This window comes from Euprymna scolopes, chromosome 20 (genome assembly GCF_053919585.1).
Source record: "Euprymna scolopes isolate OS-2025 chromosome 20, ASM5391958v1, whole genome shotgun sequence".
NCBI classification, from domain to species: domain Eukaryota; kingdom Metazoa; phylum Mollusca; class Cephalopoda; order Sepiida; family Sepiolidae; genus Euprymna; species Euprymna scolopes.
In genome coordinates, this window is record NC_136501.1 from 88,452,995 (window position 1) to 88,479,193 (window position 26,199).

General features: G+C 31.8%; 1 protein-coding gene across 1 annotated transcript; it reads left to right on the top strand.

The window, feature by feature from the left end:
- Positions 1–25,640, top strand: LOC145241539 (decapping and exoribonuclease protein-like). Its single transcript, XM_080104595.1, has 7 exons — positions 1–560; positions 4,762–4,991; positions 8,220–8,315; positions 10,529–10,631; positions 11,157–11,292; positions 14,156–14,250; positions 25,489–25,640. The coding sequence occupies exons 1-7, from the start codon at positions 34–36 to the stop codon at positions 25,604–25,606; spliced, it is 1,305 nt and encodes a 434-aa protein (XP_079960721.1). The 5' UTR covers positions 1–33; the 3' UTR covers positions 25,607–25,640.
- Positions 25,641–26,199: the final 559 nt, after the last annotated feature.

The following is a 26,199-nucleotide window of genomic DNA, read 5'->3' on the forward strand; positions in this document are numbered from 1 at the left end:
AACTTTTTCGCCTTACACCGCCTACAGTCAAATATGGCTTCCAAGGAAATAATAAATGAACCTCTTGCTCCCAAGAAACGCGAGAAACGGAAACTAGAGTCTGAATCTATCGTGCCTAAAAGACAGAAACTCGAGTCAGAAGCTAAGAAAACAGACAGGAGGAAAAGCTGTTTCTCTCTGTGTCCCCGGGAAAAATTCGATCGGGAGTTCCCATCCTACCGTCGGCCGAAGGAGGTGGGATATTTCTCCCTGGATCTGGAGAGGAAAATCTTGTACGATAAGAGTCGGTTACGTTATTATTACACGTGCCCGGGGAGAGGGGGAGCCGGGTCGTCGGACGATGTTTGTTTCGACCTGCGACTAGGTTTTAAGGAAATGATCCAGAAGAATGATGACGACAAAGAATATATCGATAATATTTTACGGTGGATCCTTAAAAACCGGCATGTCTTCGCACTCAAATCGAAAGAGGCGACAATATCGACAACAACACAGAAAGAAAAAAATGATATCACCGAAACCCTTATTAACGACAACCAGAAAGAAACGTCAACAAATTCGTAGGTATTTTTAAAAAACGAAACCATGGAAGACTGATTTTGTCGGTCGTTATTTCCTCAGTCACGTAAATGATTTAGAGTTAAATTGGTTTTAGTATTACAATTGGTTTTACTGACAACATGCTTTCGGGGAAAAATTAAGTTATCTAAAATATTCCTTTCGGAGTTATGTCCCTTGCGTTTAGACTTATATCGTGTACATAAATAAAAAAATGCGTTTTAGAAAATTCGATTTTACCCAATTTTCCGTAAAAAATTACTTTTAACTATAAACAACTTTCTACTCGATATGTCGTAATTTTTTTTTATATATTACTATTTTGGGCATAACAATTAAATACGTAATATTGTTTTTGCTTAAAATGAGATATTTTAAAAAATTGATCTGTCGACACCAAAATTCGCGGTAAACGACGAGTTCGAAAGATTATAGTCACCTAACGTTTAGGTGTATCCGAATTTTTGTAGGAATTTTTGACACCCCTAACACGAAACTGCGAATAAAATATAAAAAACTCGTAATTTCTCTTTTAAAAGTGAGTTGTTTATTTTCTTTATGGATTATACTTCCAAAATAAACTATTAAAGTGGTTTTAAAAGTAATAGAAATATTTTTTTTTAAAACAGTAATGAATTTTCCGAACTCAATATTTTTCAATTTTTAAACTTTAAAAATCTATCAAAATTTTTCTATTGATTCTATTTTTTACGATATTTTCAGGGTCAATGTAAAATTTTATGTTCTTTCCAATAATATTTTAGATAAACGTTTTTTTTTAATTCACGCCCCCCCCATTTTCAAGTTTCTATTAAAAAGTAAATAATTTACTCACAAATTGAAGAGAAAAGGTCAATTAATAATATATTCAAATTTAAAACAAAAAACAAGTAGTGTTTTTTAGAATTTTACCTGTAAAGTTTGAAGTTTAAAACCTTTTTTTTTAAACCACGTTATTTGTTTTTTCAATTTTTTTTTTTTTAATGGAACCTTGGTCCTTGCTCCTTTAATTGAAAAAAAAAATTAGGGCTTGGATTACATTTTTCAAGGCGTTATAAGCTTGGAAAGACAGGGGGTCGAATAATTCACGCCTCCCATTTTGAAATGTCAAAAAAGTAAATAATTAACTTATGTACCAAAGTCTTATATATCACAAATTGAAGAGTAAAGGTCAATAAATAATATATTCAAATTTAAAACAAAAAAAAAGAACTATTTTTTTTTTTGTTTTTTTTAGAAATTTACCTGTAAAGTCCGAAGTTTAAAACCTTTTTAAAAAAAAAACCATGTGTTTTTTTTTTTTTTTTTTTAATGGAACCTTGGTCCTTGCTCCTTTAATTGAAAAAAAAAATGAGGGTTTGAATTACATTTTTCGAGGAGTTATAAGCTTGGAAAGATTCACTATTTTCACGAAATTTCTGACAGACCTACCTAACGTTTCTCTAATTTTCTGCTGGGCATTATAAGGCAAATCGGTATCTTTTGCTTTTATTTATTTACTTTTTTCTCCCCCCCCCCCCCGACAAGAGGAAGGTGGACCTGTAAATTCACCCTTGTCCGTTCGTCTGTCCGCGTTTGAAATTTTGCACAAACATTAAACATGATATGAGTAAAAAAGTAACAGAACGGATTTTTCGGGAAAACTCCGGTTGTACCCCCCCCCCATAGGGATGGCTTTCGGGTTAAAATAGCTAAAATTAACACGTTTGTGCTTATATATATATATAAAAAAAAATTGATGCCTTGGATTTTTATAAAACTCCCTTGGGTTTGTATTACTGTAAACATAGATTCGAAAAAGTTGTCAAAAAAACAAATATATAACAAATGTTACCAAAGGCAAGATAAGTTACTTTTCTACCTAACTGGTTAATTTTCTAGTGTTTTTATTTAATGTAACATATTTATTCAGCTCGAAAAACATACAGTGTTTACCGATGTATTAGAAAATTTAAAATGGCGCCTGACTTTCTCTTTGACACAGTAAGTTTGGGAAAAGGAGTTCAAAATAAAAAACTAGACACAATACTATTAGAAACTCGCTCAATACATGTTACCGTGACAAAGGCGGACATATATTCGGTGTGTGTTTTAACAGTATTTTGCATTTTTTTTTATTTTTAACTCCTTTTCCCAAACTTAGCATGTTAAAGAGAGTCGAGCGCCATTTAAAATTTTTCAATACATCGGTAAACACTGTATGCTTTTCGATGTTACATTGAATAAAAACACTAAAAACATATCCAGTTAGGTAGAAAAGTAACTTATCTTGCCTTTGATAACATTTATTTGTTGTATATTTTTTTTTTGACAATTTTTTCGAATCTATGTGCATAGTAACACAAACCCACTCCCTTAAAAGTTGTAACTAACTGAATTCTATATAATTTTGTTTGTCTATACTTTGCGATAACTCTTGGTGTGCCCTAGAGGCTCTTTTAGGGCTAATAAAAACACTCCATTTTTGGGGACTATTTTAGTAAGATAGTAATTAGTAAATAATTTTACCATATTTGTCCAAAATTTTCTGTGTATGTCTATTTAGTAGCTTTTGCATGATGCTGAACTCAAATTTAAATATGTTAAGGCCTTGTGGACTTTTGGGGCTAAATAAGGGTGGGGCAAATGATGAACTTAGTCATTTCTTTTTTTCATGGTGCAGAATTCAATTTTACTTATGTTAAGGCCTAAAACTGCACTGTTTGTTTATTTTCACCAGGATTTGACGTCCCCCGGGGAACTTTTAAGGCTAAATGGGGGGGGGGGCAAATGCTGAACTTAGTTATTTCTTTTATGTCTCGTTCACTGTGTATTCACGGGGGACCATGCATGATTCACTTATTTTTTTTAGTATTTTCATTTTGAAGCTACTTATTGAAATAAAATATTAAAAAAGGACATTACTGAGACGTATACAATAAAAATGAACAAAATTATACAAATGAAAATAACACAATTAGTCTTTATTTGCACTTTTAATAACAAAGTTTTAAAAATAAAAGTTTTTATTTTATTCAAAATTTTAAAGAAATATGGCTGCTTGTTTTGTTGCAGTCGACAGATCGATTTTTTTTTTTTTTACTGTCATTATAAACAAAAACAATATTACGAACTTGTCATTTAGAAAATAGTAATATATCCGAAAATTATGAAAATTCATCGAGTAGAAAGTTATTTATAGTTAAAGGTAATTTTTACGGAAAATTGGGTAAAATCGCATTTTACTTAGACGTTAAAAAGTAGACAGTAGATGTCTTCATACAGGGGAGATAACTCCGAAACGAATATTTTAGATTACTTGTTCATGGCTGCAATATTTATTTGTCTATAGCGATAGACTGTTATTTACTAAAAACACAAAGTAGTTGTTTTACTTGATGAATTTTCGTGTTTTTCTTAAAAAATAAAAGTAATGTAAAGCCTGCTGCACAAATACTGATAGAAACACATCCAATAAATGCCACCTATCTTGCAAAAATGTAATGTTCTACCAGTATTTTGTTTAATTTTGAATTTTAAACGATTATCAAGACTCAACTATTGCTCAGATGAGACAACCATTTTGTTTTTTGTTTTAACCTGACAGACTTTGCACTACTTTTTATTTTTTAACTAATAAAATACTTTAAGTAAAAAAAAAAAAACTTATCCAGGTAGGTAGAAGATTAATGTAGTTTGCCTTCGGTAATATTTATTTGTCATGTATTTATTTATTTTTTTGCTTTGTTAGTTATACTGGCAAACCACCGTTGAAAGATTTAAAATAGTATGTTGGTAAACAAAAAACGACTAAATCACTGTCAAAGATTAATGACTTGTTTGAGAACTCCTACTGAGCACAAGTAATAATAAAAATAATTTGGAAGAGTGCAGACACAGCCAGTTATCAATGAGCAATTACCACTGACATGTATGCAAATGACCAAGCCGTGGCACAAGCATAATGTCACAGCAGGGTAGAAAGGAGAGAAAAGCCAGGAGGAAAAATAAGTACATGTCTGCACGAAAGGAGAAAAAGCATGCATCGACATGGCAAAGGAAAATGAAAGGAAAAAATATTCCTGAACAACACTGAATAATCTTGCTAGTATATAATATAATTTTTACATCTTTGGCAGATAAAATTATTTAAAAATCGTTTATAAAGATCCTAATGGATGAACGCTTATGTATTATCTCTAACCCTTATTACTTTCTTTCCAGGTCAAACTTAAACACAGATTTTGTGTGTTGGCGAGGCTGCTTAACTCGACTTCTCTGTTCACCATATGAGAACCGTGAAGGCTGGCTTTTGGCGGTCACACGATTTAACGATACATTCTATCTTTGTGAGTTTGACACAGAAGAGAAGAAGAAGATGGAAGCGAATCGAACGGACTTTCAAAAAGAAATGTGTTACTGGGGTTGGAAATTTGAACAATATCTTACAACAGGTACGCCATGTATTCATTTTCATGCCACATTTTCCCTTCCAAATTTCTTAATTCTGTTTTCAATTTTGGAAAATTTTTCCCTTTTATATTTTATAGTGTGGAAAATATATTTTTGTTTCGTATTTTTCAATTGTGCATATCTTTCTTTAACTCTTAGTGTTGCTTGTCTTCATGGAAAAAAAAAAACAATCATAGATTCATCAACGTTTTGTATTTATTTCAAGACTTTCTCAAGGTGACTTATTTGAAGAAATAACATACAAGTACAATATTTGAAAATATGTGTTTGCGATGTGAAAAGAATTCTTTTAATTCAAATGAAACATAGACATAATTGCACCACATTTTTTGAATTCTAATAAAATTCAAAAAAATGTGGTGCAATTATGACTTGAAAAATATGTATTTGGGTTATTCGAACTACTGTTCTCATCTTGAGTGTTATTCACACAATGTTTCAGTTGATGTAACCTCCAAACATTTCGGGTGTATCTTGTCAAACTGGAATCTGCAGGGAATTTTGAATGGAACCCTTTTATTTAATTCATGGGGGTAGCATTCTCTTGTGCTGTCAGCCATGACTGGGTAGAAATTTGAAGTAATATACAACTGTGTTCTTTGAGTCATCCACATTGAGGATTGAACTTTCAACTTCCAGAAGATTATCCCTTACAACTGAATTTTATCTCGTACTTTATTCATTATACCACAGATTCTGACATTTGTCATTCTTAGACATTGTCATGTTTACTGTGATCCTGCCAGACTGTGGACAATTTTAATAGTTGTGATAAAAAAAAAAAGCCATCTAACATGTTTCTCACATTAATTATTCAATTATCCACATGATTTTAGAAGATCAATGATTTATTCACTATGATCGTCCAGTATGCTGCAAGGTCAAACGAGGAGTGATAGAATAGAAAAAGAGAGATTTTTTTAAAGCTCATTGCTTAATTATTTAATTTTGTGTCAGCCCATTTATAAAATATTCTTGTCTTCTTCAAGCTTCCATTAAAACTCCAAGAAGTTGATAACCACCACTCCCCAATCATACATCTGACATTAGATTTAGTCTTTATGGACTTTTTTTTCTTTTTTCTGTCATTTATTGATCTTCCAAAATTGCAGCTTTGACTTGACTGACAGATACCTTATCAATGGCAGAAGGTGTAGAGGGGAGGCAAGGCTGGGAGTTGTTTCCACAGATTTCTTGCTATGTTTGAGTTCACGATGCCAAAGTTTTGTAAGGTCATATGATGGAGCATCATTACCATATGTTTCTCTTTCATTTCATCAAAAGTCTCCTATGGTGTACGTCTGTTCAAATACAAAAACAGGATCACTGTGTGACACTCAGCAGACTGCATTTCATGGCTGACTCTGTTCAAATACCTGAAAATCAGGAACCATAGTTAGGTCAGGGGCATTACTTATTGAACACCTGTCATATTTCACTAATTAATGAATTAAACATATCATTTATTAAATATCCTGTCCTCGCAAGTTATTTTCACTCGTTCAGTTATACTCTTTGGCATCAACAAGGCAAATGCAACAGAGTTCTTGTCATAAATGTTTTATGGTTGACGAAGTATTAAGTATTAGAGTTCAATCAAGCACTATGAAAATAACAAAACAATGGAGAGAGGCTAGTGGAGAGAGGCTCACAACATCTCTTTTGTATGAAAAGGGCTGAGAACAGAACATTCCTCAGAGTTGATTTTGTACTATTTTAATGTGTCGTTACATTTTAACGTGTCGTTACATTTTAACGTGTCGTTACATTTTAACGTGTCGTTACATTTTAACGTGTCGTTACATTTTAACGTGTCGTTACATTTTAACATGGTCGTTGCATTTTAACGTGGTCGTTACATTTTAACGTGGTCGTTGCATTTTAACGTGGTCGTTGCATTTTAACGTGGTCGTTGCATTTTAACGTGGTCGTTACATTTTAACATGCTCGTTGCATTTTTACACTGACCTGACATTGTATATGAAAGTTTCGCAAAGAAACAAAGGATAGAAATTCAACACAAGTTTTTTTTCAGTTGAAATAAAAGGCACTTATTACCAGTCATTTCCATACCAAATAACCTAACACATATTTTCCAAGCCAGCGATAATATGGTCAATTAGCTCCTTAGTCTGAAGCTATAACCACCTGTTATGTGTGTAATTCGTTCCATTGATATGTCCATATGAATTCTTCTTAAAAATTTGGATTGCATCTTGTTTAAAAGTTCCTGTCGTCTGCCACATGGTTAAAATGACTCTGCCATGTCGATGCATGCTTTTTCTCCTCTCGTGCAGACGTGCTTATTTTTCCTCTTGGCTTTTCTTTCCTTTTTCTCCTGTGGACGTTATGCTTGTGCCACAGCTTGGTCATTTGCATATATGTCAGTGGCTTTATTACACTGTGTCAAGACAAGAAAGACTTCACCATGTTGCACTTAGGACATATCTAGCTTATACAGGTTGAGGATTGCATCAGAACTGATGAATTTAGGGCTTATGTAGGATACCGGGTTGTCAAACAAATATATTTCAGGTATAAACACTAGCATATACATTATGTGTCATGTCAAAATTATTCCAAAAATTATGATGCACCAGGTTTATTTTTCGTAAAAAATCCCAGAGACTAGCAGTCGGACATTTTCTGTTTTTTCAATGGCAGATTTCAAAGAAAGCAAGTTAATTTGTTATACAGAATCGGTCGCACAACTCTTTCGCATCAATCAAATTTATTGAATTATCAAGTTTTATTGCATGTTTTTACGATAAAACTTGATAATACAATGAATTCGATTTTTAATTGTAATTATTTTTGTACTGGATTACTTATTTGTAATTTTTAAAATTTATATTAATTTTGATATGACACATAAGTCTGTGATAGTGTTTTTAACTGAAATGCATTTGTTTGAAAACTCTGTATACTGCACAAGCACTTTATTTTCTGGAGCAGTAAAATAGTTCAACCATTTTTCCAACAACCTAAAATCATAAATCATAAATTCCAACTTATTGCCAGGCAGAATCACTCCCATGACCTATCTGTGACCTTTGTCAAAAACATATCCTGTTTACACTATAATGCCAAATTTATCTAAGCAAATGTACTTAATTAATGTTTATAGTAGCAATCATATCAACCAGTATTTAAGAATTACATTTGAATTATTTTTTTTTATCATTATTACTTATTTTTTTATTTTGTAGCCAAACAAAACGAAAAACCTGACACGTCCTCTCCAGTCAATAACTGTGAAGGTTATTGCACAATCATCCGAACCCGACTTAATTCCCATTCGCTTTGTGAGTTTGCAATTGTGTAACCAACTTATTATTTTTGTTTCACAAATCAAAAAGACTTTGTACACCATAGCCACCTTAGAATGAAATACTAAAAAAAGAAAAGATGAGTTTGGATTTTACCCTAATTTTGCATTGCAGGTTCAGACGCAGAAGTGTAAAAATAGTCTAAAAATTGTGAATCTTCACATCAGGTTAAAATTAAGCAGAGAGTGGATAATTCCACCGAAGATCAGTATTATTATTTCTTTGTCATCAAAAGCTTTCTTCTTACAAAATAAATATTTGATTCTGGTACATGAGTGTTTTTGTGGGGATCATTGTGCCGTGTTATGAACAGTTAATTCCTTTGAGAAATTAATATATATGGGTCATTTAAAAAGGTAAGATACCCCTGTATTTATCTATACAGACTTACTTCCCTTTGTTTTTGAACAAACATAGATAACATAGTTTAAAAAAGAAAAAGAAAAGTAGAATAAATTTCGGTACTTGTACAGTTTAATCACGGCATTAAAAAATGAAAATATCGAGAAAAAAAGGTTATATTGTATCCGTTATGGAACAAAGTTCTCAAAAAAAAAAAAAATTCACTTAATTTCATCAAATATTTTTTTTTTTTTTACAGCGAAAAAACCATTTCTTATGATACCGAGCAAAAGGTTCGATTTTTAGGAAGAAAAGCTAGTATTTAGAGATTGGGAGGGAGTGTCGGCTCTTTAAACTGAGTTATCTCCCCATGGATTGTTCTAAAAATTCAAAGATGGCTGACTTCAACGTGCTCTCATAAAAGCGTTTTTTTTCCACTGTAAAAAAAAAACTACTTGATCAAATTAAGTGAAATTTTTGTTTTGGAAATCTTCAGTTCGAAACAGATGCATACAATATAACCTTTTTTTTTTTTTTCGATATTTTCATGTTTTAATGTCATGATTAAACTGTACAAGTACCTAAATTGCAAGTAAATACAATACTGAAAAACAGCTATCAGATAAATGATCTAGTATATAAAGTAAAGTTAGTCTCTTTCATGTTTCTTTGTCATCTTTATCTTCCTACAAAATCAATATTTGATTCTGGTTCATCAGTTTTTCTTATTAATTGTTACATCATGTTAAAAAGAATAAAATTTTAATTTATTTTTTTATAGAAATTTTTCAGACAAGGCGTGGAGCCACTTGATGTAAAAACCTAACAAGAATGAAAGATGATTATTTATTGCAAAGATAAGAAATGCCGTTTTTTTTTCTCTAAAAAATCACTTATCAAGCTCTAAAAACCACTCAAGGATAAAAGTTAATGAGTTTGTCATGTGGACAGTGTGACAACACCATGGTGATTGATAACAATGGCAGAATTTGATTATTTAAAAGAACGTCTCAACAAAAATTTGTTTACAGTTAGTTTTTCCTTACTCTGTTGTCATTTTCATTAGGCTTCAGTCTCTCAGTTCGTCTTGAAAGACATCCATAGAAAGAACTCGCCTTGCTACCAGAACTGCAAAGAACATTCCTTTCTTTCTCTGTACACCTAATATCAAATGAAATTTGCATGAACTGAGTTTCTTGCCAAGAACTTCTCATTTGTGGAACACATTACCATGTAAATACTTCCCTGGCAGTTACAATATGACCATCTTCAAATCCAGTGCAAGCAACTGCTGCTGCTACTGAGTCCCCTTGGCTGTTGGGTTTGAATGACTTCATTGGGCACATCAAAGTTGCATTTCGGGAGGCTCCTTGTTCCCTAGTCGTCTTTAAGAGATTTTTGCTTTTTTATGAAAGAATACATTTATTGGTGCTACAGAAATGGTTAAAATTAATTTCTTACAGACAAATGTTTTAGGTATTTGACTGTGTCTATATTAATTTCAGTTCAGAATTAAAAGTCTGTTGTTTTTTGTTTAGTTGTGATCAAACAAAAGGAAGTCATTAGCATGCATGCTTGTGAGATATCGGCCACATGTCTGTTTCTGCTGATGAACGCATTCTGTGTTTGTTTCCAAAAATAGGAGCGGTAATCAGAAATACCACGGCAAACTGTCTCATGAGTAATCAAATTTTGTTCCTTCCAGTCATCACTTTCAATCCTCTCATAATATTTATCATCATTAAGCTAACAATCTCATTGACCTTATATCCTCAAGTGATTTTCACCCTTAATAAGTGATGACTCGTAAGGACATGTTTATTTCTAAATTTGAAATTTTCTTTCAGTTTTTAGTGGCGAAGTTGATTGCATTGATGACAAAGGAAATTATATTGAGCTGAAGACGAGCAGAGAAATGTTCAATTATAATCAAAATGAAAACTTCAAACGGTAATTAAAACAAATGTTTAATTTTCTTTCAACATCAATTGAATTCCAATTGATTATTTTTTTGTCAGAGTGACACCATCTCCCTTCATCCCAAAATGTGGATGTGGATACAATTTTGTGGTCATGAACAAAATCTGACTTGAAAAAAAAAAGGTACTGTTACAGTTTGTGACCCATGCGAAAATCAACTTTTCATTGGCAACTTCCAGCTGTTTATCTAAACAGCCAGAAGATGACAAAGTGCATATTCAATCAGATTGTGAGATAGCAAATGACGATTTTTGTTTGTGAATGGAATAAATCATAAAATTTATCTGCGTTAACGCCAACAGAAATCTGCAAAAATTTGGAAAATGGAAAAATAAATTCTCGGAAATTTTTTTTTTTTTTTTTTTTCAAACATGCCAGCATGTAAAGTGGATGTTAAAATGATTGATGATGCTTTGTAATCTTAGGTTCAATAAATATTTTTATTCTTAATTTGAAATTAAAAAAATTTTTTTTTTCCATTCTTGTTGTCGTTAGATTCAAGCTGATCAAATGGTGGTGTCAGAGTTATCTCCCTGGAGTCCCAACGATAATTTGTGGTTTTCGCGATGATGACGGAATTGTTCGGAGATTACAAGAATTCAAAACAATTAAAATTCCACACATGGTAAAGGTTAGTAATGCTTAGTGCTTTTTTAGGTAAACGTCACGTTTAGGTAACAGATAAATGTTTTTTTGACCCTTGTCATATCATTAAGATTATGACAAGAAAATATTCTTTTCATTATTTTGACTCTCGAGTATATATCAGTTAATATCGTATATGTTTTTATGTAGAGTGATGTGCTTCTTGATTGATTAAGTGCGTCTGTGTTGGATATATATATACATATATATATACTCGCGAGTCAAAACAACGATAAGATTATTCTCTTGTCATAGCCCTACACATCATCGTGGAGTTAAAATGTTGCAGCAGGATTTTTAACAAGTAATTTGCGAAGGTGGAGGTAGAAGTTAGGTGGAAAAGAACTAAATACAGGATGTCCGTAAAGTTACTATACAGTCTTATTGTTTTACAATACAATATCTTACTGTACTCTTAATATATTACAGGGTGTCTGTAAAGTAACTTGTAAGACTGTATAGTAACTTTACGGACACCCTGTATTTTCGAACCTTGCAATATTTTAATATTAGGATTTGCTAAGAATATTTTTTAATAGATTTTGTAAACATTATTGGAGGAGGGGATGGTATAACTAAAATAATATACATTAAAATAATATATATTAAAATAATATACATTAAAATAATATACATTAAAATAATATATATTAAAATAATATACACCAAAGTAATATATATTAAAATAATGTGCACTAAAATAATATATATATTAAAATAACATATAGTAAAATAATATACATTAAAATAATATACACTAAAATAATATACATTAAAATAATATACACTAAAATAATATACACTAAAATAATATACGTTAAAATAATATATGTTAAAATAATATACGTTAAAATAATATACGTTAAAATAATATACGTTAAAATAATATACGTTAAAATAATATACACTAAAATAATATACACTAAAATAATATACACTAAAATAATATACACTAAAATAATATACATTAAAATAATATACATTAAAATAATATACTTAAAATAATATACTTAAAATAATATACTTAAAATAATATACACTAAAATAATATACACTAAAATAATATACACTAAAACAATATGCTTAAAATAATATACATTAAAATAATATACATTAAAATAATATACTTAAAATAATATACATTAAAATAATATACGTTAAAATAATATACATTAAAATAATATACTTAAAATAATATACATTAAAATAATATACATTAAAATAATATACACTAAAATAATATACACTAAAATAATATACATTAAAATAATATACATTAAAATAATATCACTATTAAAAAAATTTGGACAAAGATTATTTGCATGACTTATTTTATTGCAACAAATCCGAAATCCATTGAATCTAAATGTTTTTTTTTAATTTTCTTGATGATTTTTTATGCACTTATGATATTGTTAACAAAATTAAATATCTTCTGCAATTCAACCATTTTCTTTAATGGAAATCTCTTCAGACAAGATATGTAATCATTTGATGTAAAAAACTAAAAAATATTATTTCAAGGTAAAAAAATTAGCCAATCATAAGGAATATGTGAATAGATTCAACCCCCCCTTCCTTTCCACCCAAAAGCATGATGTACTCTGGCATGGATGCTGGTTGATTTGTGCTATGTCAATAGCAATCTGTTCAGTTATTAGTTTATCTTGGCTTTTTATGGATGTATACACAGAAGGTTCTGGAATAATTTTTCTTCTACACCTAACATGCTGATTGGCTATTGTTGACATAGGTCATGCATGCACACTTTATTTTGTGTTCTGGTATTCAGATAATATCAATTAGATCAGTCAGACACTCCGTGGGGAGGAAAAAACAATTTTTGGAAAAGTTAAATTAATACATTTTTAATTATGTTTTATGACTAATTGGCATTTTTATGTGAAAGATTTTTAATAAAAGAGAAAATATTTCTACAGTTAAAACATCCTCTATTGACTGCCAATTTGACTTGAGAGTGAAGTTGTGGGTCCATGTTTCATCCATTGTTGCTTGATTTTTCAAACAACAAACCAGACAAACACTGACTCTTCTATGCTGGGAATGAGGAAGTTGGGACCCACTTCCATTGCTTGATCTGGGATCATGATAACGACGTCAGCCACAGGATGGCATTTTTTTTGATCCCCAACAAAAGGAGGGTGGATGTGTAAATTCATCCTTTGTCCGTTCATCCTTTGTCCGTTCATCCTTTGTCCGTTCATCCTTTGTCCGTTCATCCTTTGTCTGTCCGCACTTTTCTCAATAACTACGCCTTGTTGGAATTTTTCGAAATTTTGCACAAACATTAAACATGATATGAATAAAAAAGTAACAGAACCGATTTTCAGGGAAAACTCTGGTTCCCCCACCCCCACCCCACCCACCCCAGGGGTGCCTTTCAGGTTAAAATGGCTAAAATTGATACTTTTATGCTTATTAAAAAAAATTGATGCCTTGGATTTTTATAAAACCTTCAGAAAAGTTGTAACTAACTGATTTCTATATAATTTTGTTTGTCTATACTTCACGATAACTCTTGGATGTGCCCCAGAAGCTCTTTTAGGGCTAATAAAAACACTCTATTGTTGGGACTATTTCATCATATTTGTCAAAATTTTCTGTGTATGTCTATTTAGCAGTTTCGCATGGTGCTGAACTCAAATTTAAATATGTTAAAGACTTGAGGACTTTTGGCGCAAATGCGGAACTTAGTCATATTTTTTTTTTTTTTATGCCTCGTTCACTGTACACTCACGGGGGACCATGCATGCTTCACTTGTTATCATTAAATCCAAATTATAGAAATTTGGACAGCAGTCATTTTCATGTCTTTTATTTTCTTACAGGAAATCCGAAATCCATGGAGTCCAAATGTTTGCTTCAATTTTCTTGACGATTTCTTTTCTTTTCTCAAAGACACAGTAAAAGTAAATGATCACAGGTAAAAATCATGTTCTTTTTGTTGTATCTTTTGCATACTTACCAATTAAAGATACTGCCAAGTCTGCTGCAAATACCTGCTAGTATCCTATTTCATGTCACAAACGCACCACATATGTTCAAATATTGTATGTTATTTCTTCAAATCATTTGGAGAAAACATTGAAATAAATACAAATCATTGATAAAGATATAAATAATTTTTTTTCTTTGACTTCAGGTTCGAATATAATTTCCAGAATTTTCATTATAGATATATAATATAATCTCTAATTAAGTATGTATAAATGTTAAAAGAATCGGAATCGGGAATCGGATCGGAAATTTTGAAAGGAATCAGAAGTTTTTCAACCTTTAAAACTCTGACAAAAAAAAATTTAATCTCAAGTTTGTTGAAAAATTCCTTTGTTTCTAGGTTAATCACTCGCAATCACTTAATCATTACAAGTAGTTTTATTTTTAAATTAGAAAATCAAATTTTATGATTAACAGAAAAGCAGTTGTTATGTCCCTCATTTAGAAACAATCTAAAAAATATGACGAGAGATAACTCATGTTGTAATGTCTACAAATTCCCATTAATCCCTTAAAAAATTATTTTCTTTATAAAATTGATCAATTCACATGATTTTTTTTTAGAATATAATTTTGTCACATGTATGTACATCATACTTTTTTTTTTAATATAGAGAGAATATATATATATATATGTATATATATATATATAGACAAGAACATCCTTTTGTAGTATTATATAATACACTGTAATTTCAAAGTTATACTGAGTGATCTCCCCTTACATGACCACTTGTTCCTATTTACAATGTCTCCCCACGGGACAGAGTTAGACACCAGGGTCGTTTTTTAACATGGAGAAAAGGTACAAAAATAAAAAATTGTCTCAGTCGTGAATGATTTCTCCTCCACTGACAGAGAACAAGAAATTGTAGTGCAGCATCTGAAGAACAGATACTACACTTTGATCTTGTCCCGAAAATATCCAAGACAGCACAAGTATTTTTTTAATATATTATTTGTATTGATCGGACTATTGTTCTCCTCTTGCATGTTATCTGTGCAACGTTTTGGTCGTATTGTCCTTCGGCCATTTTTAGGCATGGTGGTTGTTGTTTGGAAAAGAAAAGAGAAAGGTTTCTATAGATGTGTCCGATCAAAACATTGCAGAAATTACACTCAAGATGAGAACAATAATCCGATCAATACAAGTAATCAAAACATCTAAAAAATTCAGAACTTTGTCTTTTTTTTTTTTTCTTTTTGCAACAGAAACAAGTTTGACCGTAATGAGGTGACATTAGAAACCTAAATTATCATTTTTTTTTATTTTTACCTCTGAACACATATATATATATATATATATTAGTGATGGGACGATTAAAAAATTTTTACCGATTCCTTTCAAAATTTCCGATCCGATTCCCGATTCCGATTCTTTTAAAATTTATACATACTTAATTAGAGATTAATTTATATGGGCTACTAACTCTCCATCCTAAATTCTAAAATAAGTTTGTTTTTAGTGGGTTCACAAATATCGCTCAAAAGTAGAATTTCAATGCGGGTGGGGGGCACTTTTAAATGTAGATATAATTTCTTTTTCAATTTGAAAAATTTCTAAATGTTTTCTCTTTATCTATTTTATCCAGACTTTGATAAATTCATTGCGATACATTCATGTATATTTTAACGGAAATTAGGCACAAATTTTTCCGATACCGATTCCAATACTCCGAAAACTACCGATTCTCGATTCCGATTCTGATTAATCGGTACAACACTAATATATATATAACATTTGACAAAGCCAGTGAAACTACAACGGTTGTGCTTGATATATCTAAAGCCTTTGACAATGTTTGACATGATGGTCTTATGAAAATGAATTCATACGGTATTACTGGACGAATATTTAATATAATCAGATCCTTCTTAGTCAAAAGAAATCACCGTACTTTTAAATATCTAAAGAAATGGCAGAAACACCAGAGGACGACCTCCAATCTGAAGTGGAATGAGGACAAAAATGGATGGTCACATTCAATGCTGTCAAGACTAAACTTGTTTCCTTCAATAACTACAAGAAACCTTCTCTACCACCAATAGCAATGGCCAAAAACTCTTTATCTGAAAGTACATCTTTTAAACTTCTTGGCCTAACGTTCACAGGAAACATGAGTTGGAACAATTACATTGAGAGCATTGCCAGGACCGCTGCGAAGAAGGTAGGTTCCCTCTACCGTGCTAGAAAGCTACTAATGCCTGAAAGTATCCTGTACCTCTATAAGGCCACCATTCGCCCATGTATGGAGTATTGTTGCCATATTTGGGCTGGTGCATCTGCCACTAGACTCTCACTCCTAGACCAGGTTCAAAAGAGAGTCGCCAACATGATAGGTCCTGAACTGTCATTTAAGCTTCAGCCTCTGTCCCATTGATGATATGTAGCATCCCTCTGCCTGTTCTACAAGTACTTTAACGGTGTATGTTCTGACGAACTGCAAGCACTTGTGCCCCCTCCACCTAAATACCCCAGACAAACCCGACAAGCAGCAAAATCCCACCCCTTCACAGTTGAGATTCCTAGATGTAAGAGAGCCTTTTACTCCAGTAGTTTCTTCCCCAGAACCGCTAGACTATGGAATTCCCTTCTGGGTTCCTGCTTCTCCAATTCTAGACATGCAGAAGTACAAGTGTAACGTGAACCGACATCTTGCTGCCCAACTCCCCACATAGTACCCCTGCAGCTTATGTCACTGATAGTAGCCTCCTACATCAAAATGGCAATGTGCCTTGTTTGAGGTGAAAATGTAATAAAAAAAAAAAAAAAGAAAGATGATATTACTGCAGGTGTTCCTTATAGCTCAATACTTTGACCATTATTTTTCCTGATTTTCATAATGGTATATAATTGATGGGTATATTTAGATATACACTTTATTCACTCTATTCTCAATACGCGGAAAAAACAAATATACAATGGCTGAATCCTTAGAAAATGACTCTCAGTCTGTAGTGGAATGGGGACATAAAGGAATGGTAACATTTAATGCTACTAAGAAAAAACTCCTTTCCTTCAACAATTCTAAGAACCCTTTTCAACCACCGATCGCCATGACTAATAGCAATCTGCCTGAGAATTCATTATTCAGCCTCACATCCACAGGTAACATGAATTTGAAAAAATACATGAAATACATTGTCAAGGCAAAAAGATGGGCTCGCTCTACCAAGCTAGAAAACTTCTCACACCTGCCAATATCCTATATCTCTACAAAACCAGCATTTCCTCATGCACGGCATATGGTTTCCACATCTATTAACACCAGCTATTAACCTCTCCTTTTTAGACAAGGTCTATGAAAGAGTCTCTAATCGAATAAGTCTCCCACTGTCTACCAAGCTCCAGACTCTGTTCCATCACCTCAATGTTGCATTGCTATGCTTGTTTTACAAGTACTTAAATGGGATGTGTTCCTATGAAATTGTTACACTAGTATAAATACCTCTGACCCACCTGACAATCAGCAAAATTCCACTCCTTCACTCCAGGTAACAGGGAACTTTCTACTCTTTTTTTTTTTTTGTCCTTGACCTGATCGCCTTTGGAATTCCATCCTTGCTCACCGTTTCCCAGACTTTACTAACATGCAGAAATTTAAATGTAATATGAACAGGTACCTTGCTACAGCATTTTCTACTTAGAATGCCCCTGTAAGTATGGCCACTAATTCTTAGCATCCTCTTATGTCTTCATATTAATGTGCCTTATGTAGAAAAAAAATTTTCCACTCAAAGAAAACGTTTTACTTTAGGAGTTTCTTGTATTCCTCACTTTTCCTAGGCAACTTCAGGAACGAGTTCCAATAATATTTTATATTTGTCGTCTCAAGTATGGAAGCAATATTCTGCAGGGTTCGCTATCAGTATTTGTTTTTTTTTTTTACATAGGCATCACCACATTATCAAGGCCCAGAGGCCACTCAAGGATAAGGGTTAAAGAGTGTACAGTAGAAATTGGACAATATAGTAATCATTAGTAATGAAAATTTGGTAAATTTATGGAACTGCTCATCAAGAACTTATTTACTTTTAGACTTGAACACAACCATATTGTTCTTGAAATGAAAAATTATTGTAGTGATCTCCCTTGGATTAGCGTTTTCATTCTCTCTTGGTTTGATATCTTAGTTATCTCCCTTGGATTGTTGGTTTGATATCTTAGTTATCTTCCTTGGATTGTTGGTTTGATATCTTAGTTATCTCCCTTGGATTGTTGGTTTGATATCTTAGTTATCTCCCTTGGATTGTTGGATTGGTGTCTTAGTTATCTTCCTTTTACTAATGTCTGTCATTATCTAACATTAGCCTGGGTGCCCGGCGTTGACCGAGTGTTTGGAGGTGTGTGTTGAGAAAAAAAAGCAAGTGGTAGTAGGCAGGCAGGCTTGAACCCATACTGCGATAGAGGAGAAGAACCTAAAATAAAACGTGATGTCTTTGCTGTTGCACCCATCGCCAAACCGGAAGTGACATAAGTTTAAATTAAGGCTAGATAATCGAAAAGAGGGGATGACTTTCGAAAATATCGGCGAAAAAAGCGACCCCTCCCTGTAGAAAAATGGCCAGAGGGTGAAGGAATCAATGTTTTTGGCTAATTTTTCGATATTTGTCGTCTAAAGGGGCGAACTTCAAAATGATACCGATCTCTGGAAAATCTGTCGCCTCTGTCAAAAGTTTTTTGGCAGACATACACACTTACATACATTTAAACAGATAGGTGAGATTTATATTATAGATTACATTCTCTTGTTCTCATTTCTTTCTGAAAGGAGAACTCGCTCTCTTATGTTTTTCTAGGTGAGCAGACATAGTCCGACTGGTTATCAACGGACAAAAACCAACCCTCTGCAAATAACATAAACATGTGTTCTTTATCAATTGTATTTGATGACATGATGTTTTGAATGTTTTCTTTTTTTCCCCCTTCGTGTATTACCTTACAAGTTTCATAACTTCTTATATACTAATCTTTGACAAATTGTTTATCTGAGTATAAATGAATGTATATAATCATTCGTTTTTTTAATTATTTTTCATGAAAATCTACGTCCAATTCTTTTTTTGGGTAATTGTTTCGACAGTGTAGACATAAAAAGCTGTATGTGTCATTGCCTATACACATTATGAAAATATTTTTATAAAATGGTTTGATTTTTTTTTTTTTTTATTGGATAATGAACATTTCAAGTTAATATCTATTTTTACATTACACAAGTATTCGTGTAACATGGTTGTTGCACTTGGACAGTGTTCGTTACAGTTCAACCCTCTCGTAGACCTCCCATTCTGTCCAGCACCATCGAAAAGGAACAAACAAAAATAAATGAATCCGACTCAACTTTGTTTCAGCAAAAGACATTTATTAACATTACTTTCGAAACAATGTTTGCTTCTTGTTTTTTCTAACTGTTCATTTCACCGGCTATAAGATTAACAAAACCCTGCCATCTCAACATCAGTTTAAAAGTTTCTTGCTGCCACTGTGGAGCCACATGTCTATTTCCCCTGTTCGCATTTTCTTTCTGCTCCTCCTCACGCTGGCATTAACTATTTCTCGCTTTCAACTTTACACGTCCATCTTCTCCAGTGCAAACTTTTCTTCTCTCCTCCAACCACGTGGAGTATTTTTTTTTTTTCTTCTCAGACAAGCCTGCACATATTCCTAATTTGCATATGTGCCTTTTTGGCTACTGCTCCTAATCTCTTTGCAAGTAGGCTATTCTAAAGTTCCTGCTGATATTTTTCCATGCGCCTGTATGCATTCTGTTAAAAAAACATTCAAAATGTGTCAATGAGCTACAAGGATCCTTGTGCCCGATACACCTGGTCAATTAGACCTTTTTCTCTCAACTTCCCCTGAGCTATGTTCATGTTCCGTTCATTCTCGTCTAGGATCCTCCGACCACTCCGTCGTATCAGTTAAGATAAAAACGAAATGTAAGAAGCCCCCAGACGTATCCCTCCACCGTACTGTATACCGATACTCTATGGCTGACTGGGATAGCTTCCGTACATTCATATCTGATTTACCTCTGCACTCCATGTTTAAAAAGGAAGTGTCCTCTATAGTACCAGATCCGACCGAATGGTTAATTGTAGACATAGACCAATTCATACCATCTAAAAAATTCCAACAAAAACCTAACAGCCAGCCATGGTTCTCCCCAGAATGTGCAGCTGCTATCACACACAGAAATCACTTTTTCCATAGCTACCAATGTAATAGATGCACTGAGACTAAAGCTGCTTTCAGGACTGCCAGCAACCACTGTAAAAGAGTAATAAAAAATGCAAGAGAGCTATATGCCCAGTCTGTTAAATCCAAGGTAGCTGATCAGCGGCTTGGTTCCCACCAGTTTTGGCAAATAACAAATAGGATCCTGAACAGAAGTGTGCGTTCTATCCCAACCATTATCAATGGACCAGAGGTCATCTCGTCAGCGTCAGACAAGGCCAAACTATTTGCAAAGAACTTTGCAGCTAATTCTACCCTATGCGACGAAGACCATCAACTCCCCATATTTCCTTCTATAACACAGAACAAGCTAGGTAACATACAAATATCCATGCATGAGGTCGCCAAGCTAATCAAAAACCTAGATTCCAGTAGAGCAACTGGCCCTGATGGAATCCCAATTATAGTGTTAAAAAAGCTTCAACCAGAACTTGCTCCCATACTTACGAAACTATTTAAGCGCTGCCTTAAGGAGAAGTGCTTTCCGACTCCCTGGAAGACCTCATCAGTTTGCCCTGTATTTAAGAATTCAGGTGATAAGTCATCTCCCTCTCAGTACAGACCAATAAGTCTCCTGTGTGTTATGAGTAAGTTGCTGGAATTCATATTAAATAAAGAAATAGTCAACCACCTCAGCAGGAATAACCTTCTTAGTGACACACAATATGGTTTCCGCTCTGCAAGATCTACCGCAGATGTGCTGACGGTTATATCCCACAGGATTAGTGAATCTCTTGACAAAGGCTTCCTTTCTAGGGCAATTGCTCTTGACATATCAAAGGCCTTTGACAAGGTATGGCATAAGGGTCTACTTCACAAGATTTCCAGCTACGGTATAACTGGAAATGTTTTCTCAATCATTAAATCATTTCTCTCCGATAGGCTCATAAGAGTAGTGGTTGATGGACAAAAATCGGAGGCCTGCAATATAAATGCTGGAGTCCCTCAGGGGTCAATCCTAGGCCCAACTCTCTTCCTGATCTACATCAATGACCTCCCTAAACACATACTTAAATCATTCGTTGACATCTATGCTGATGACACAACGATCTACGGCAACACATCAAAGGCTGTAAATGATAAAGTTCTCTCTGATTCTCTCTCCTCTGATCTCGAGCGCGTGGTTCAGGGGGGGAAGATATGACTGGTTAAAGCCAAGTACGTCCAAGGATGGAATACTGTTGCCATATCTGGGCAGGAGCTGCTAAAAACAGCCTATGCTGCCTTGACAGAGTACAAAATAGACTTCGTGGCTTAGTGGGGGATGCCCTTTTCTCTACCCTGCAATCTCTCTCCCACAGAAGAGACGTTGCGAGCCTATCCTTGTTTTATCGTTATTTCCATGGCAAGTGCTCGTCTGAACTCCAATCTCTGGTGCCCCTTCACCAATCTATCACGAAAAACACACGTCTAGCTGAATCCACTGTGAAAAATTTCCCCCACTCTATATCTGTGCCTAAATCAAAACGCAGATTCCATGAACAAAGCTTCTTTCTTAGAAAGTGAACGCCTGTGGAACTCTGTTCCGTCTGCCTGCTTCCCACCGGACTACAACTTGGATGTCTTCAAGTCCAATGTTAACAAATTCCTAATGAACCGCCCCCTTAAGTAAACACTTCATCAAATCTCCACTCTAACGTAATGTACTTGCAATAACCCTTATCCCTGAGTGGCTTCCAGGCCTTGATAAGTGGTGATCACTGAAAAAAAAAAAAAAATAGTAGGAAAAGGCAAATGATGTAATTAAGATGAAGGAGGAGGATGCAGTAGAGAAATAGGTGAAGTAAGAGCATACTAAAAAAAAAAATCGTATAATTATCAAGAAAAAGAATTTACTTGAGAATAGATAAAAGTAGTGGACCGAAATGAAATTTATCCTGGACTGAAAATTAATAAAACTTGTGTTCTATCGATTTATGTGTTTTTGTAAATTTTTTCATATTTTTTTCTTTGGTCAGACGTTATGTCCCTCATTGAAATTATTGAGTGAACCATATTTTTATAAAACTATAATTTTATTATAGTAATCTTTTTATTTATAATTATGAAATTATTGAGTAAACCATATTTTTATAAAACTATAATTTTATTATAGTAATCTTTTTATTTATAATTATGAAATTATTGAGTAAACCATATTTTTATAAAACTATAATTTTATTATAGTAATCTTTTTATTTATAATTATGAAATTATTGAGTAAACCATATTTTTATAAAACTATAATTTATTATAGTAATCTTTTATTTATAATTATGAAATTATTGAGTAAACCATATTTTTATAAAACCATAATTTTATTATAGTAATCTTTTTATTTATAATTATGAAATTATTGAGTGAACCATATTTTTATAAAACTATAATTTTATTATAGTAATCTTTTTATTTATAATTATGAAATTACTGAGTAAACCATATTTTTATAAAACTATAATTTTATTATAGTAATCTTTTTATTTATAATTATGAAATTATTGAGTAAACCATATTTTTATAAAACTATAATTTTATTATAGTAATCTTTTTATTTATAATTATGAAATTACTGAGTAAACCATATTTTTATAAAACTATAATTTATTATAGTAATCTTTTTATTTATAATTATGAAATTATTGAGTAAACCATATTTTTATAAAACTATAATTTATTATAGTAATCTTTTTATTTATATTTATGAAATTATTGAGTAAACCATATTTTTATAAAACTATAATTTATTATAGTAATCTTTTTATTTATATTTATGAAATTATTGAGTAAACCATATTTTTATAAAACTATAATTTTATTATAGTAATCTTTTTATTTATAATTATGAAATTATTGAGTAAACCATATTTTTATAAAACTATAATTTATTATAGTAATCTTTTTATTTATATTTATGAAATTATTGAGTAAACCATATTTTTATAAAACTATAATTTATTATAGTAATCTTTTTATTTATATTTATGAAATTATTGAGTAAACCATATTTTTATAAAACTATAATTTATTATAGTAATCTTTTTATTTATAATTATGAAATTATGGAGTAAACCATATTTTTATAAAACTATAATTTTATTATAGTAATCTTTTTATTTATAATTATGAAATTATTGAGTAAACCATATTTTTATAAAACTATAATTTATTATAGTAATCTTTTTATTTATAATTATGAAATTATTGAGTAAACCATATTTTTATAAAACTATAATTTATTATAGTAATCTTTTTATTTATAATTATGAAATTATTGAGTAAACCATATTTTTATAAAACTATAATTTATTATAGTAATCTTTTTATTTATATTTATGAAATTATTGGGTGCAAATAACTTCAAAATCTTTTAATTATGAGGATTTACTCGGTCCGTTTCCAATTTCTTTTCAAATTCAAACATTTTCTTTCTTTTAAAAGAATGCACCAAAGATTAAATCTATTGAATTATTTGGATTACGAAATCAAAACAATCCATTGTGTTGATTGTCAGCTCCTCCGACCCCTCAGCAACCTCCAAGTGTAAGAAAACATTAAAATAATCAGTTTTCTCAACAGAAATTCTACCATTTAATTTTGCAAAGAGATCATAATCCTTATCCTTGAATGGTTTTCGGGCCTTGATAAGTGGTGACTCCCAAGTAAAAAAAAAATTTTTTAAATTGGGGCGCAAATCTAACAGATACTGATGTACATCTAAGGAATTGTTTAATCTGGTGGAAAAATCAGAACATATTTTTACTCTTCCATTTCCATTTTTAGCAACAACAATGCGAGCTGCCCATTTGGAGTAATTGGTTGGCTGTAGTACTCTTTCCTGTTGTCGACGTTGCAACTTTTTATTCACTATGTAAAGTGCAACATAAAGTACTTTAATTTGAAAGTTACCTTTGATTTAGTACAGGATCCTAGACTCTCTTGTAAAACATTACCAAATTCAGCCTTGAGTATTTCTGTTAACTGTATTTCAATATGAGAAATAGAAGAAATATTTAGAGTATTAAAAACATGCTTGAAAGGAATATAGAAACGATTCAATTCTAAGCAAATCTAAATTCGAATTACCAGAGATAACATGTTCAAGAATTTTTTTTAAGGACCTCCCTCATCAGCTGAACTGTTTTGCTTGATGCACTTTCATCTTGGTGTTTATATTTACAATTTTTCAGTAATGTAACTTCAAACCTTCTTCAGATGTTTTCAAACTTTGAAACCTAATAGGGATGCAAGTTCTATCCCTTTTTTTGTCGAAATCCATTTTTTTTTTTTAAATTAGAAAAGATTGATTTCTGCCATATTGCCAGTGCCTTACCTCCTTATTTTTATTTTTTTTGTTTTTTTTCATTGCTATTTTGCTGGATGATATTTCTTCATGCCTTTTTTTTTTCCCTTTTCTCTCTTTTCCGTTTTTCTCTCTCTTTCTCTTCTCCTTGCTCTCTCCATATTGTCTTTCTTTCTTATCTCTGAAAATGCTTATTTTTCTATGAAGGCTGAGATTTCAAGATTCATAAAAAAGTTGAGTTTGCTTCATCAAAGTAGAACATCTCTCCCACCCCCACCGCATTCAGTATTTTTCTCTTAATTTTGAATTAGTTGGAATTGATTAGAGTTGTTTAAAAAAAAAAAAAAAAGAATGTTTTGTTGCCCTCTACACAGCTAAACACACGAGTGGGAGTGAGATGTTCATCTTTATTTCAGCTTCTTTTGCCATTGACCAATCATATCACTGTAAAAAAAATTAGCTTTAAAATCGGAAATAAAAGAATTTAGTACAAAGATACATTTTTTTTTTGCCTAAAATTCTTCATTAATTTTGTTTTTCATTCTTCTTTTAGTAATTTTTTAAATCTTTTTTTACCTAAAGTTTTTTTCATTAATGTTTTTGCTTATTATTAATTTTCTAAAAGATTTTTTTTTCTATTTTAATAGAAATGTTTATCTGTTCAGCCGAGTTTCAAAATCCAATGAAATTACGTGGCAAAACCTTGGACACGATTCTGAATATCAATTCCTTCCTCAATGGTACATTGATGCATTTGAAAAATAAAATCTCATGTATTTTCACTTTTTTGCATCTGAAATGTTTTTCTTTGTTTTTTTTTTTTCATTTTTTGTTTTTTAAATAACAAGTTACCACATATCGAGATTAAAAACATGCAATGATAAACGTTAATGAGCTGAATAACTTGTCGGTCGAATAATGAAAAATTTTATGAGCTAGTATTGAACTTAATTTTCTTTGCCTTTGGTTTGCTTATTTTTAAGTCTGCATGTTGAGTGCATCAGTTGAATGTCCTATGGAGAAATCAGAATACAACATCAGAGTTGCCCATTTTTGCAGGTAGTTAGCTGTATAGACTGAAATATCTTTCTTGAATCCGAAAATGCAAGCAACAGGTTTATAATCTGTGATCAAGGTAAAGTGACGTCCATGTAGCATTTAGTGAAATTTTTTTTTTTTTTTTTTTTTGTAAAAATCATCGCTAATGCTGCTTTTTTTTTTTTTTTTTTCTTTTTTTAACAATGCGAGCTGCCCATTTGGAGTAATTGGTTGGCTGTAGTACTCTTTCTTGTGGACGTTCCAACTTTTTATTCACATTTGTGTTTGAAAATCAATTTTGCGTTAGATTTTAATTTAGT